The sequence below is a fragment of the Eptatretus burgeri genome, chromosome 2 (genome assembly GCF_056783735.1).
Source record: "Eptatretus burgeri isolate ZD-2024b chromosome 2, Ebu_testis_v1, whole genome shotgun sequence".
Taxonomy (NCBI): Eukaryota; Metazoa; Chordata; class Myxini; order Myxiniformes; family Myxinidae; genus Eptatretus; species Eptatretus burgeri.
In genome coordinates this window covers 152,352,863-152,369,436 of record NC_140962.1, presented here as the reverse complement: position 1 = coordinate 152,369,436, position 16,574 = coordinate 152,352,863, and the positions used below count along the sequence as shown (strand labels likewise).

At 46.6% G+C, this 16,574-nt stretch overlaps 1 protein-coding gene across 1 annotated transcript; it reads left to right on the top strand.

Moving 5' to 3' along the window:
• The first annotated feature begins 2,666 nt into the window (after window positions 1-2,666).
• Window positions 2,667-15,999, top strand: LOC147033578 (uncharacterized). Its single transcript, XM_085856534.1, has 2 exons — window positions 2,667-3,229; window positions 12,148-15,999. Exons 1-2 carry the CDS (start codon window positions 2,866-2,868, stop codon window positions 13,809-13,811), a joined length of 2,028 nt encoding a protein of 675 aa, XP_085712660.1. The 5' UTR covers window positions 2,667-2,865; the 3' UTR covers window positions 13,812-15,999.
• The last annotated feature ends 575 nt before the right edge of the window (window positions 16,000-16,574 follow it).

The window sequence follows — 16,574 nt, the reverse complement described above, 5'->3', positions numbered from 1 at the left end:
ACATAATGGACACGACAGGGACTTTCAGGAGGCAAAGCAGGGAATTTGAAGGAAGTGGGTTAACGAGGGTCGAAAAGATCATGGTTTTGGATGGGGGAAGATATGAGATGGTGGTGAACAGCTGTTTTGAAGAGCTGGAGGGAATTTGGTCCCTTAGACTCAAAAGAAGCCCCTCATATCCGCCAAGATCTATGGGGAAAATTTATAGGGCAATCCACTTGTGACATGTAACTCAGTGCTCAAATATATCCATCTTGTTTCAAGACAATAGTTACATATATATATATATATATATATATATATATATATATATATATATATATATATATATATATATATATATATATATATATATATATATATATATATATACACATATACAGATGGTTCAGTGGCTGTGCATGTCTCATCTCACAATCCATTGCTGTGTCTCGTGTATTTGTCTATGTCCATGTGTATGTGGCAGTTGCACTCTGAGCCTTAGATCCTGTAAAAAAGAACAATAATGACTGCACTGCAGTCACAATCTACAACAAAATCCAGCAACGGGCCAATTGGGAAACACACATACTCTCAACTCTAACTGCACTGGGAGCCCCCTGCCCCCCATCCCTCGACTTTTTTCGCAATTGCTGGGGATTTCGAAATCTCCTCTCATGACTTTTTATCCATTTCTCTACCTCTCTGATGTTTTCAATTTTTTTCCTATTATATGTTCAGGAATAGAAGTCTTTGCATCCTTACTGTAATTCACGGACCGGTGTTTGTGTGTGTGTGTGTGTGTGTGTGTGTGTGTGTGTGTGTGTGTGTGTGTGTGTGTGTGTGTGTGTGTGTGTGTGTGTGTGTGTGTGTGTGTGTGTTCTCACGCTACGACAGTTCTGGGCAGATTACATCCATACTTGCTACATAGGATCAGCATGACCACAAATCATGGATAATGTGTTTTTATCTTTGCCATTGGTCTTGGGAGGGACGCAAATTCTCTCTGTAAATGTGTATCATGTAGCGCCACCTCCAGGTGGGTCAGGGTATTACAAGTCTACACCATTTCCCGTGCAGTATTTCTGTCCCCACGTTTTCCAGTGCAGTGAGGTGTTTTGAATTAATAAGCAGCAAGTATGTTTTTGCTTCAAGTACACCCCTCTCTTCCCCCAGTCAGGGAAAGCTCAAAATCACCTCGTTCAATTGGGGTTAAAATATGAACAGCACAATTGGGAAACACATTTCCTGTGCCAATAAAAGATGAACAACACCTCTCAACCATGGTTATGTCAGAATGAGCCGATTTGCCACACAGCCACAGAGATTTAACCCCAATATGGGGCCGTTCAAAAATTACGCAAGGCCATTTTTCTCGGGAGGCACGTACGGACTTGATTAAACCGAACTCGTAATTTCTATTCGACATATGATTAGATTTTTCGGTATCCCTCATCGTAATGAACAGTCGACCCAAACAAAGCCAATGGAAATCTGACGCAACAAAACCCGGACCGTGTATAATAAGCAGAGGCCTCCAGGCCGAATGCGTTCGGCCCAACGGAAAAGCAAGATGGCGGCCATATTTTGTTTAGGTGCCACAGTGGGTGGAGTCAAGCAACCAATGTGGGTGTGGTCCGGCAGCTGTCTGACCAATGGGTGTGTGGTGAAATTAAACAAGAAGAAGACAAAGCCGCACTTCATGACGTGTGACTTGCTTGTGGAGCAATTGCTGGTAAACTGCTTTGACGAAAGGCATGGTCCCTCGGTTCTTGTCGTTTACTGGAGTAGTCCACTGAGGCTTAAACGGTGAGAGTTGAGGGTGTACCAAGCTCTGTGTGTTTGCTGGTTAATTATTATTATACTTCGCTGTAATCGATTGTTGATGTACCTTTTTGTTTGTGTTTGTAGAGATGGCTTCAATCAAACAAATTAAAGCCCAATTCAAACCGAAGGCCTTTCTCTCTCTCTCATTCATTTGAGGGTGCACATTTCAAAAATCGAACAAGGGGCTCTATTGTGCAGCTGCGTTTGATCCCTGCCCATTTCGGCATTGGAGGCAATGATAGTGGGGGCAGATAACAGCAATTTTTGAGAGGAATCATGCAAATGATGATACAAGCACCAAATTTGGCACATTTGTTCTCCAGGGGATTCTAATCAAATCTGCCTGATTGGCCATTTGAAAATGCAAATTTTGAAAAATTTGAAGAAAAAAAAAAGATTCATGATTGGGACTTGATAGTGGAATTAGTTACCAAATTGACTAATCATTGCAAGCTCAGTGGGAGACTTGCACCAAGGGGACATTTCACGATGAGATGGACCCTTTGGTTGAACCATTTGTCACGTTGCCATCGGTTTTCCCCAAAGAGACCAGGTGAGTTTAACCTGCCGTTGCCAGCAATCAGCTTACTATCGCTTGCCAAGCCATCCGTTCCTTATCGACCTTTTCGTTGGAGTGCTTAAGCCACTTGGTGAGCGCTCTCCAAGCTGATTGCTCATGGAACACAACCCCAGAAGCTCGAACCCCCACCACTCCCTCCATCATACGAGCCACATACTGAGGTCGAGATCCGAAAGACAAAATATGTACGTAATAAATACATTGATCCTTCGAGCTGAACCCTTAATGAATCGCAGAGTGAGCTAAATATTATTTTAAACGTTAAACAACATCAACCAGTTTCGCGCCAAAAGCAATGGCGCTGCCGGAAAAGGAAATCCTGAAAGTTTCTTGAATACTTGAGAAACGTGGATTATATCGAGAAAACAAAAGAATTTTTTTTGTTTTTATTTGGAACGAAACTGGAACCAAGAAACTGGCAAAAGACCGGTTTATTATTTATTTATTTTCAATCTCCTGCTTCGGGATGCTGATGGACAATGGACTGGGCAAGAGTTCGTGGTGTCGTCGGTCCAGTCCCGGCATGGATGGAGACCCAGGGTCTATCGGAGGAGTCTCTCCGAGCCGCGGTTACGGGTCTCGGGATCGAGATCCTCGGAGCTCTCTGTGCCCGGGCCGAACCCCCGACCGTGAGGGTTCAATTCTGTTCGTTGGCCGCACGAAAGTTCACCTTCACCATGTACGCCGAGCTCTGTCGGTACATGGAGTCGTGCCGTGCCTGGCGAGGACATGAACGAACCATCATGCTCGGTCATCGAAAGGACGCCGAAGATCCAGGAGGACCCGCTGGAGGACTTCCTGGAGTCCTGCGGATCAAGGTTGAAGACGAGACCTCAGAGTATGGTGAGTTGTAGGAATTGCAGGGAATTTGTGACCACCTGGTAGATGCACACACAATCACCCAACCATTCACTGTTCACGAACCAAGTTTCTTGTAGAGCGCTCGCCAAGTGGCTTAAGCACTCGAGCAAGCACTCCATTCAAAACCGTTGGTAAGGAACGGCTGGCTTGGCAAGCGCAAGCTAGCTAGCTTCTTGGTAACTGAACATACCCCAGGTCGTCACAGACTCGGGGTGTGTTCAGTTACCAAGTTTCTTGCAGAGCGCTCGCCAAGTGGCTTAAGCCCTCCAGCAAGCCTGGCTTGGCATTCAAAACTGTCGATAAGGAACGGCTGGCTTGGCAAGCACCAGCTAGCTGCTTGGTAAATGAACACACCCTGACCCTTCTATCCAACAGAGTTTCAAGGTATGTATCCAATTCCATTTTAAATCTACTCTGATTGATCCACTACTTTAGACACCAATTTACTCTCGAGCTGGGACTCCCGGTTCCTGTCGTCCATTCTTTGTACGAAACCAAACTGCTGCATTTACGACAACTATCTGATCCAATCCGATGTACCATACTCCTTTTAGGGAGCGTCGGTGCTGCCGAAGCGGTTTCCTGGCAACGGTCATGCTGGGTGTTTTGCCATCTCTCTCCCAGCAGTAGTTGCAGTAGGAATTTGGAATTTGTTCAAGGTGCTGGCGAAAGGAGAACACCGTGGGATCTTCAACGTCCACCAACTCTCTCTGTATCGATTGCAGCCTATGGCTGCTGGTTGCACCATTGGTTGGGACACAGCTATGCCGCTGATGCAGTGTCCCCTTTACCAGTGCGCTGGTACTCATTTTGCCGACCTCGGAAGGATGACAGGCTGAGTCAACCTCCTGGTGTATATTAATTCAGCGGCCAACGGGGCATGAACTCAGGACCCGAGGATCCCAAGCCGCCACCCGAACCACTAAGCCAACACCAGGCACATCCACCAACTAATGTCGGCAGATGGGACACAAAGTTTAACGTCCAATTATTATCTGTCCTCTTCATCATTTTAAACATCTCTATCGGATCTCAAAGCACGTACCCTTGTAATTGCCTCCTTTCTCATGTATGAAGTACTGTATCATGCCCCTCTTCGTTGCTTTGTCTTGCTAGCCCCGGAATCAATGTAGTTAGTTGATTTGTACTGATGTGTCTCCAAGCAGCCTCATGTGTGGCAACGTGGAAACTAAAGCTGAACACAATATTCCAGATGAGGGGTCACTAAATCCTTCCACAGTTAATGATTGCAAGGAACAAGGAAGTGAATTGGGCAATACGTGACTTTCGAGATGATGCAATCCGCCCCCAGAATGCGCATGCGCAGAAACCCCTCGAGAACTAGCAGTGTTTGGGGCATGTTAATGTGTTTTGGGCGTTCAAAATGAGGATTGTGACCTAAAATGGCTTACAGATTTTAAAAGAAACCAAATAGACTTGGGAAAGTACCTGGAAGAAAGGGGTGTGCCTCTGCCCAACAAAAGACTCAGATAACTTTCTCAGCTTGCCGACAGGACAGCCACTGCAAACTCCTGACAATGTGGGCCGGTGCAAGGCCCGAGTGTACGGGCGTTTGCTACCCAACATACATGTACACTTACGTACATACTTACATGGGGAGCATGCACCACAGCACGTCGCTGCATCCACTTTCTGCCGGTACTCCAGGGGCTTCCGTCTGGCCATCTCTCAGGCAGATGATGCGTGGCCCTTTCCCATCTCTTCGGGGGAGGACATTCCAGGCACCCACCTGAAGGGACCGCCTCAGGTTAACCCAAGGAGACTGCTCTCTAGTGGATGATACCTCAGCACCACCCTGCCACACACACACCACTGAGTGTGTTTTTGCAGAGTGAAGTGTTTGTTCGGTGGCCGGAGTGCAAATCCTGCCACCAACCTACTAGGAAAGGTTACCCACTGCAGGGGGACATCCGCAGATGCAGTTGGGCATCAGATATGGATGGCCATTGGCTCACAAGGAGGTCCGCCACCTTTGACGGGTTTTGATTTTAGTCCTGCTGGGTGTCCATATCCATACACCCTCCTCACCAGGAACCTGGTGGGGGAACCGGTTTAGTCACTGACACTCGACCATGATCAGGTTAGTCCAGGTTTTACATGATACCTGAAGCAAGTCACAGATCTGATCTGTCCTGATTTGACAATGTGGGTTGGGTACCAGTGTGCCTCCGTATCAGCCAGGCTGCACAGCACAGTGCAGAGCTCCCATCCTCGAGCGATCCCCCAACCCAAGCTACCGCGTAGTCGGATTACAGGTGCACATCACTATGCCCGGCACCCAACTCCCAAGGGATTGCTGCCAGTGAGTGGACCTTGAACCTTGTGGGAGTGCCTTCTGTGAACATGCCGGGTTTGGCGATTTATTTGATGGACTTCTGCAATTGGAAAGACGATGATGTGCGTCATTACAAAGTAACGGTAACCAACTCTTCGGCAAACGACATCTTCGCGACGTGAAAATACACAAATCTTGTTCCAGCTCGATTTACGTGGGAGCGATCCCTGAGGGATACACCGTCTCTGGATGCTTCTTAACACCGATGTGAAGGACATATCTGGGGCATGTGAAGTTTAAAATGATGACATTTACTATTAATTATGTTGATGGAGTTGGAGCTGTGAAGGTTGTTATCGGTATATTGTTTGGCTCTGGGGCCACAACAGACATTATATTATCTCTTCTTCTTCTTCTTCTTCTTCTTCTTCTTTCAGCTGCTCCCGTTAGGGGTCGCCACAGCGGATCATCCGTATGATCCGCATAGTGATTTGGCGCATGTTTTACGCCGGATGCCCTTCCTGACGCAACCCTGGTCGCCTCTTACGACACAGGGATACGGTACACCTATTTTAACCGGGGTATACACCGGCCCAGTACACTGGTACTCATTTCACCGACCTCGGAAGGATGACAGGCTGAGTCAACCCCCCTGGTGTATTAATTCAGTGGCCCAACGGGGCTTGAACTCAGGACCTTTTGGATCCCAAGCCGCTGCCCTAACCACTGTGCCAACACCAGGCTCAACATACATTATATTATATCTATTGCTAAAAGGTGTGTGTGTGCGTGCGTGCGTGCGTGCGTGCGTGCGTGCGTTATCCACTCCCACCACTCGCTTGTGTTAACCCTTTGAACCCTAGCGGCTGGTTTACCAGCCGTTATTCAAACCTTCATATTCCCAAGAGGCCGGATTTTTCTCCAGGGAGCCCAGGGTGGGGGATCCAAAAGTCCAAGGAGCTCATGATTCAAAGGGTTGTGTCTCGTCTAGCGGGAGTGAGCCGCTGAAAACGTACACACAGCGTGTGCGTGAAAGGCATCGTTAGCATTCATCAATAATTTCGAAAATACCGTATTGTTGGTAAATTATGCTTCATCCTATCTCTTAAAAGTATCTGGGCAGTTTTCCATTTGGCTGGAGATATGCCAATGTTGTAGCTGTTCTAGTCCTGCATGGTAGGCTTCGAGACCTTCAAAGTCAGGGTCAGGTCAGGTATGGGAGCATGTGCCAGAACAGCACGTCGCTGCGTCCACTTTCCGCCGGTACTCCAGGGGCCTCCGTCTGGCCATCCCCCAGGCAGATGCCAGGCCCATCCCCATCTCCTTGAGATGATGGTCAACCTGTTGCAACCATGAGGCACGTGGTCGACCCACTGGCCTCCTCTACTCATGAGACTCCCTCGCTGAGAGAATCTGGTGAGCAGGATCAGAGTCAGGAAAACGAGCCACATGTCCATACAGCCGCAACTGACGCTCACGGACTATGCAGGTAACAAATCTCATCCGAGTCTCTCTCAGCAACCGCTCGTTGGACACAAAATCCGACCAGCGATAGCCAAGGATTCTCCGAAGAGACCTGGTACCAAAGGAATTAAGTCTCCGTCTCAGATCCTTGCTCAGAGTCCAAGTCTCGCACCCATAGAGCAAGACTGGAAGTACCAAGGACCTGAAGACTCGGACTTTCGTCCTCCCGCACAGGTACCGGCAGCGCCACACCCCATGATCCAGTGAATCCATGACTCCCCAGGCCCGACCCAGACGTCTATTGACCTCTGACTTGCAGCCAGCAGAGACATGAATATCACTGCCAAGGTAAGTGAATCTCTCCAGGACTTCAACATCCTCACCACAAACAGACACAGACAGGACAGCAGCATCCAAGATGTCACCGAAAGCCTGGATCTTAGTTTTGACCCAAGAAACCCGTAATCCCAACGGCTCTGACTCCTCATTCAGCACCTCGAGGGCCCCCAAGAGGATGTCTAAAGTCTCCGCAAAGATGACTGCATCATCTGCAAAGTCAAGGTCCGAGATCTTGACATTCCCAAATGACGCACCGCAACTTGATCTCTCCGACATCCTCCCTAAAATCCAGTCCATACAAGTGCTGAAAAGTGTGGGGGCAAGTACACATCCCTGACGAACTCCAGTAACAATTGGAAATAAGTCAGAGATGGTACCACCACACTTCACAGCACTCTCAGTACCAGAGTAGAGTTCAGACATCAGATCGATAAGTTTCGGTGGCACCCCACGAAGACCAAGAATCCTCCAGAGGACATCCCGATTCACTGAATCGAACGCTTTACAGAGATCAACATAGGCTGCAAGCAGCCCCTGCCGAAACTCTCGTCTGCGTTCGGTGAGGACACGAAGTGCAAGGATACGGTCAATCGTTGACCTCTTTGGTGTAAAGCCTGACTGCTCTGGACGCTGGTGCTCAAGCAGATGGTGGCGAACCCTATCGAGAATTATCCGAGCAAAGACCTTGCCCGGCACTGAGAGCAGCGTCACCCCTCGGTAGTTGTTGCAGTCTTGGCGATCACCCTTCCCTTTCCAGAGAGGGACAACAAGGCCCCTCTTCCAGTCAGTTGGATGATGCCTGTGTTCCAGGCAGAGCACAAAACTGCATGCAATGACACGAGTGCAGCATTTCCACCAGCCTTGAGAAGTTCGGCATGGATGCCACAGATCCCTGGAGCTTTGCCCCGTTTCAACTGGTTCACCGCAGCCTGTGTTTCCACAAGCGTAGGTGGACCACAGTTGATTCGAGGGTCAGCAACAGGGATCGTAACACCCTTGACGTCCAACTCGACAGCTGGGGGATCAGCCTGGTACAACCGCTCAAAGTAACCGGCCCAGCGGGCCTTCACTTCAGACTCCTCTGTCAAGAGCCTACCACTCTCTGCTTGAACTGTAGTGCTCCGAGGGATGGGCTTGGATGAACGTAATGCGCGAATTCCCCTGTAAGCGGGACGAGAATCACCTGTCCACAGGTGATGCTCTACCCCCACACAGATTCCTCGCACATAGGCCTCCTTGTCCACCCTCAGTGCACGTACAGTTTTACGCCTCAGCTCCCTGAACAGCTCAGCTCTGCCATTCAGCCTGGCCCTGCGACTCTGGTCAATGGTATCCAGTGTCCCTTGAGAGACAAAATTCTTCTTTGCCCTGCGGTGAGCTCCAAGGCATCCACCGGCAACATCAAGGACGGTGGTCTTGAAGGCGCTCCACAACTCTTCAGGACCCCCCAAAGCACCCAGACCCCCCAAGTTTCCACTCAGCCTGTTCACAAACTCCTCAGCTACTCTCTCATCCCTGAGCTTGGCAACATCCAGCCTCGGCTGGGATGGTACCATTCTCCAGGATTTAAGGTGCAGCTTTAGAGTTGCTACAACAAGCCTGTGGTCAGTATTGAGGAACTGAGCACTCCGGTAGACCCTGCAGTTCTGGATCATCCTCCAACGACCGTCAATGAGGACATGGTCAATCTCCTTTGCCACACCGCCAGCGTTGGAATACCAAGTCCAGCGATGAGCTTGTGGGCGCTGAAACCATGAACCAGCCACCCTAAGTCCATGACTTCTTGCAAAGTCAAGGAACTTAGTGCTATTCTGGTTCATAGTTCCTGACCCATGGGGACCAACACATACCTCATAACCGTCCCTATCAGTTCCAGTCGATGCATTGAAATCCCCCAAGACGAGAAGTGTATCTCGTCTGGGGCACTGATCAACCACAGACACGAGTGTGGCGTAGAATGCATCCTTCACGGTGAGGTCACTCGCCTCAGTCGGAGCATAAACAGAGACCAGGGAAATGACACCTAAGGAGTGACGAATCCTTAATCTCATAATACGCTCGTTGACCGGTGTTACCTCAATTATCATTGGGGTCAGCTTATTGGACACAGCTACAGCAACTCCTTGGGTATGGTAACCATCAGAGCGACCAGACCAATAGTAGGTGTAACCACCCACCATTATCTCGCCGCAATCCGGTCTCCGAACCTCAGAGAGAGCTGCAATCCCGATGTCCAAACGCTTGAGCTCAGATGATAACAGAGACAGGTGATCATCCTCTCTTAGGGATAGGACATTCCATGCACCCACCCGAAGGGACCACCTCAGGTTAACCCAAGGAGACCGCCGTCTGGTGGACGACACCTCAGCACCACTCCGACACACTCTCCCGCAATCTGACCCAGGGATGTTACCCCGTGGTTTCCCTCCTATCAAAGATTGGGGGTCCCGAAGGCTTTGCCCCAATCCCATCATCCGGTGAGCTGCCCTGCGAAGGAAAGCTGCACAGGAGGTACTCCTACGGAGTGGGTTTTCAGATTTTTTTGCGTTTTTGCGTTTTGTGGAATGAAGGGTTTTACGGTGGCCGGAGTGCAAATCCTGCCACCAACCTCCAAATAACCTCCGTACACCTTCAAAGTGAAGATTTGGAAACATCTAATTTTTACTAGACTCGGTGGTGTAATGGTTCGAGCTTCTGATCTGAGTCTGGGAGGTCGGCGATTCGAAACCCAGTTGAGTCATACCGAAGATTACGTGCTGCTTCCTTGTTTGACGCTCAGCATTAAAAAGGGATAGCATGGACAATGAACCAAAGGCTGGCAACCATTGGGCCTCATGATCTGCATTCCTTGTAAGGGAACTCGTGTTTATTCATTTTGCCATTTACACACACCTGCGTGCAAGATTCTGAAAAACGTTTTGGTGCAATTTCATAGAAGTGGTGTCATTGGTCAGTCTGACTGGCACTTGATTGTAACGTCGACGATAACCGGGATGATCAATGGTAAAAAACCCAAAATTCACATTAAGAAACATGCACCGACCAAAAATCGTGGCCTGAACCATATAAACACCTAATGTCATGGCACTTTATGGCTGTACACATGCGGCAAGTGGAAATGCATGACTGCAGAACACAAGGTTTTTAGCTCACCTGGACTTTAGTCTAGTGAGCTTTTGTAATCGAGCAGTGTCTGCAGGTGAGTGAGTGAGTCTGTCCGTAAACACTTCCGTCATTATCGCTTGAACCAAACACGATTTTGATGAAACTTGACCACAACCTTCATCACCCGTGATGTACCAAAGTTTGTTCACAGCATTTAAAACCAGTTGGTGTCAAAGCCACCCAATTCTCGCCTGTTTATACATTTATCGTTTTTAAAAGACGAGTCTAATAATTAATATTTTTTATAATTCTCTAACAAATTTTTTTTTTGGGGGGGGGGGGTTGGAAATCACTTAAAGCATGTAGAAATGCAAAAAGAAAAATTTTGGGGGGGGGGGCCAAGTCCAAAATCTAATGGCATGATCCTTGGACCATACCTAACCCCCCCACCAAGTTTCGTTGAAATCCTAATCACTTAAAACATGTAGAAATGCAAAAAAAAGAAATCAAAATTTTGTTGAAAAAAAAGTTGCAAAAACTTTTTTTTCTCTTACAATTTTTTTGGGGGGGTTGGAAATCACTTAAAACATGTAGAAATGCAAAAAAAAATTTCTCTAACAATTTTTTTTGGTGGGGGGGGGTTGGAAATCACTTAAAACATATAGAAATGCAAAAAAAAATTCTCTAACAATTTTTTTTTTGGGGGGGGACCAAGACCAAAATCTAATGGCATGATCCTTGGACCATACCTAACCCCCCCACCAAGTTTCGTCGAAATCCTAATCACTTCAAACATGTAGAAATGCAAAAAAAAAGAAATCGAAATTTTGTTGAAAAAAAAGTTGCAAAAACTTTTTTTGGGGGGGGTTGGAAATCACTTAAAACATGTAAAAATGCAAAAAAAAATTTTCTCTAACAATTTTTTTTTGGTGGGGGGGGGGGTTGGAAATCACTTAAAACATGTAGAAATGCAAAAAAAAGAAATCGAAATTTTGTTGAAAAAAAAGTTGCAAAAATTTTTTTCTCTAAATTTTTTTTGGGGGGGGGGTTGGAAATCACTTAAAACATATAGAAATGCAAAAAAATTCTCTAACAATTTTTTTTTGGGGGGGGGGGACCAAGTCCAAAATCTAATGGCATGATCCTTGAACCATACCTAACTCCCCCACCAAGTTTCGTCGAAATCCGTCGAGGAGTTTTTCCGTAATACAAAAAAATTAACATTTTCACGCTCACGCTGATGCCAGGGGTATCGCTATAGCTCTCTGTTCTTCAAACAGGCGAGCAAAATACCAAAAAAAATACCAGGGTCTGTGGGGGGTTTGAGACCACAAAATAGGTATTTGCTCTTTTCTCCAAAACTAAATTCACGATTTTGATGAAACTTGACCACAAACTTCATCACCCGTGGTGTAGCGAAGTTTGTTCATGTCATTAAAAATAAATAAAAAATAAAAATCAGGATCTGCGGGGGGGTTTTGAGTGACTGTTGCTCCTGATCCAGGTTAGCTTTACGACTCGCGGTCCTATTTTTGTAATGTGTTTGGGAGATATTTATCATACGCAATCAGCAAGTTGTTCAACAATTTCATATCGTATAAATGTACTTTTAGAGGTCATAATTTGAAGATTCTTTCCAATCCGCCAGTTTCTGAGAAATAACGTTGTCTTTCTGTTTTGTGAATGATCCTCACAGGTGAATGCAAGCTCATCGGGAATATCCCCTGCACTTTGTGCCCTCACAGCTTCGGCACCAAGGCTGCTTTGAAGATGCACCTGAAGATGCACCAACCAGTTTCCAGGGATAAAAAGTACAAACGCACTTCTTGTTCTTACGGTACAGGAGATGAAAGCAAGTTCACGATGCATACTCAGATTCACACGAGAGAGAAGCCGTACACCTGCAGTGTGTGCGATAAGGGATTCAACCATGCCGCGTCGTGTCAGGTACACATGAGGATTCACACGGGGGAGCGCCCTTACACTTGCAAAGTTTGTACAAAAACGTTCTCAGATCGATCACATTTCAGAAGACACACGTTGATCCACACCGGTGAGAAGCCTTATTCCTGCAATGTGTGTGGTAAGGGATTCAGTCAGTCGTCGGGCTATCGGAGACACATGAGGATCCACACGGGAGAGCGTCCGTACACTTGCAGCGCTTGTGGAAAGACATTCTCGGATCGGTCGTATTTTAGAAGGCACACACTTACCCACACAAAAGAGCGTCCATACAGTTGCAAAGTTTGCGCAAAAACGTTCTCGTACTCATCAGAATGTCGAAGGCACACTCTGATCCATGCAGGGGAAATGCCGTATTGTTGCGGTGTCTGCGGTAAGGGATTCAGTCACTCAGCAGGCCGTCAGAGACACATGCGGGTTCACATGGGGGAGCGCCCGTACGCATGCACTGTATGTGGAAAGGGATTCAGCCAGTCATCGCAGTGTCACATTCACATGCAAATTCACATGGGAGAGCGCCCGTACACCTGTAAAGTTTGTGTGAAGACGTTCTCGGACCAATCGGCTTTTAAAAAGCACACGAGCATTCACACCGGGGAGAGCCCGTACAGTTGCGAAGTTTGCGCAAAGACATTCTCCTATCCATCGGAATTTAGAAGGCACACAATGATCCACCTGGGACAAATGCCATATTCCTGCAGTGTGTGTGGTAAGGGATTCCGTCGGGCGTCAGACTGTCGGAGACACTTGGTAAGTCACACCGGGGTGCGCCCGTACACCTGCACTGTATGCGGTAAGGGATTCACACGGTCATCGAAGTGTCAGGTGCACATGCGCATTCACACGGGTGAGCGCCCGTACCCTTGCAAAGTTTGTGTGAAGACATTCTTAGATCAAGCGTCTTTGAAAAAGCACATGCATATCCACACGGGGGAGCGCCCGTTCAGTTGCCAGGTTTGCGCGAAGACTTTCTTGTGGCAATCGGATGTGAGAAGGCACACGCGCATTCATACCGGGGAAATGCGGTACTTTTGCAGTGTTTGTGGTAAAGGATTCAGACTCTCATCACAGCGGCAGATTCACATGCGCATTCACACCGGAGAGCGCCCGTACACTTGTAAAGTTTGTTCGAAGACGTTCTCCACTCATTCGACTTTGAAACAGCACACACGTATCCACACGGGGGAGCGCCCATATACTTGCCAAGATTGTGCGAAGACGTTCTTAAATAAATCGGCTTTGAAAAAACACATACTGATCCACACTGGAGAGAAGCCATATTCCTGCAACATCTGCGGTAAGGGGTTCAGTCAGTCAGCGCACTGCCAGAGGCACTTGAGAGTTCATACAACGAAGCAACACAACTCGGTCATTGAAGCAAAGAACGTAAACAGTTAAGAATGCTCCTTTTCACCCTAAAAAAAAAAAGTCATGGATGTTTCTCCCAGATAGAATGATTGATAATAACAAAACATTCCATCCAGCGTAAACAAAACAAACAAAAAAAAAGAATGCACTGTGGCCAGAATACAGTGAACTATTGTGGTCATGCACTTGGAAGTCAAAGATGGCATGAAAAGAAATTGGAAACTAAATTAACTCGAACACATACCGGCAACAGAGCGACCGGAGCAATACAAATGAAAAAAATACAAAAAAAATGAAAAAATACTACAACAGACGAGCTGCACGACCGGAAGCTATATGAAGTTCAGCGACGATCTCGAAAAGAGCACTTGGATTAAAAATGCTGTGACATCGAACACCTGGAATTCTCCTTTGCTGAAACTTGAAAACTGCAATTTGTTGCTTAAAATGTAAAAAAAAAAAAAGAACGAAGATGTTTAAATGTTGAGCCTTTGTTGGGACACGTTCCACCCTCTTCTGGCAGCCACTGCAAGAGACGACCAGACAAGTGAGCACATCGGAGCTGTTCGGGAGTAAGTGCAGCAGAGACTGGTTTTCTTTGGAAAGAGCTCGATTTGTACTCGAAGCGAGATAAATTAACCCTTTGAACCCCAGCAGCCTTTTTACCGGCCGCTATTCATGCCTCCATATCCCCGAGCGGCCGGATTTGTCTCCAAGTAGCCCAGGGGTGGGTTTGCCGAAAGTCTAAGTAGCTGAGGGTTCAAAGTTAAGGAAGGAAGTTAAATTGCATATCTGTTTAACTAACCCTGCAATTTTTTTAACGCTTTCCATTTTTGAATGAATATATATATATATATATATATTGAAAAAAAAAAAAGTTATGATATTAGCCCAAGTGATGCATAGTTGCCGGATCATTCTGGATGATTTAATGCTTTTGGTTTGTCTTGTTCGTTTTACACTTGTACCCCCATTGACACTTCAGGCACCTATTTATTTATTTATTTATTTACATCCTTTCACTTACCATCTGCAATGTAAATCCATACCTGAACAGCAGTCCATGTTGTTCTCACGCTTACATTGAGCATCTTATTACAGGAACAGTATGGAAGCTGGCTTTGTAGAATGCTTGTGTCCAGTGTACATTGCAGACTATGGCTTCGTACATTATATGCAAAACAAAGATTTTTGTTCTATTTACAATTACGACTTGCGTGACAATGACTTCCTTAAAGGCCAGAACTTGGGAATGGCATGGAGTACAACACAGCCTGTATTGCGTGTCGTTTGGCTCTCCGTAAACGTCAGTACGGTGAGTGCATGCACGATTTTGAATACTTTGCTGTTCCTACACACGTACGATGGTTGGTGGCCACGGAGGGGTACTTGTTCCCTGCCGGAGTGATTTTTTTTTTTTTTCCCCCTCCTAAACATGCAAAAATCAACGAATCGGTGCTGATGTTGAAAGTTGCAAGGATGTGCAGACAGCTCTCTGATTTCTGGGAAAGAAGTACTTGATTGCCATGAAGTGCAAGGACAAGTCACGAATATCAGAGAACGAGATCCTCAAACAAGAGAAGCTGCAAGATCGTATGTTCGTTTTTGTTTAAATCTCCCTTAACAAGATTCCTGTTTTGGGACTGAGGCTGTAATTGGTGTGTGCTTGTCTGCTTCCTTTGAAAATCCTCTGTACCATTTTGCAGATTATTCCACCTTTTACGACTGCACCTTATGCCTGGTGTTGACTTAATGGTTCGGGCGGATGGCTTTGGATCCTTGGGTCCCGAGTTCAAATCCTGCTCAGCCGTTGAATTAATATCAGGTGGGGTCGACTCAGCCTGTCATCCTTCCAAGTTCGGCATAATGAGTACCAGCATGCTGGTATGATTGAGCCATTTGAGTGTCCTGTGTCGAAGTGGTGACCCATCCAGGATTGTGCCCAATAGCCCAGGAGATGGCTTTGGCAGCACCGACGTTTGTACAGAGCACGGCCCCAATGGATGGACGACTGCACCTTGCACTTTTGATAGACACTAGGGTGCTGTGGTATCCATCTTTTCCAAAATGAATAAAATAAGCAGATGATCCACATATCCTTCAATGCAGAAACATCCCACATTCATTTTGTGCATCTCAGGACCAGCCATTAAATTCCTCAATATACTGATCAACCTCCGGATGAGATGTAGTCTGGAGCTGCTTGGTCTGATCACGAGTCATAACTTCTCTCTTTTTTTTGTGTATAAGGTCAAGGCACGTGGAACAGCGAGTATACTGAATGGATTAGGATGCAACAGCAGAGAGATTGGGGGGGGGAAACACCAACAGCATGGTGGAAAGACTAAACGGAAGGTTGTTGAAAGTGCCAAGAAGGCGATGCGTGTTCGTCAGTGTTCAATTGAAATGGAATAAAGATTTCAAAGGCTGAAGGAAAGACAAAATGTAGCAGAAATTTCACGCATCACAGCCACCTTACTCCTCTCTGTAAATGCGTGATTGGGATGAGATTCTGTCCATTTTGCCAAAGTGAGCCAAGGTACTGAAAAACCACAGCTTTGTGTTCCGATTCAGGATCTGCAGTATTCAAGTTGTAAAATTCAATTGAAATCAAGTTCAGGTAGTTCCCCGAACAAATATCGACTGATGTCTTCAGACACAGACAGACAGACAAAGCGAACCAATTGCTTAACCCCACTTTTTGCTTGGCACGCGTGGGCTAAATGTGTTGTCTACCCAATTTGTCTACATCAATCAGGAACAAAATAGAAATATCATGCTATGTATCGTTTT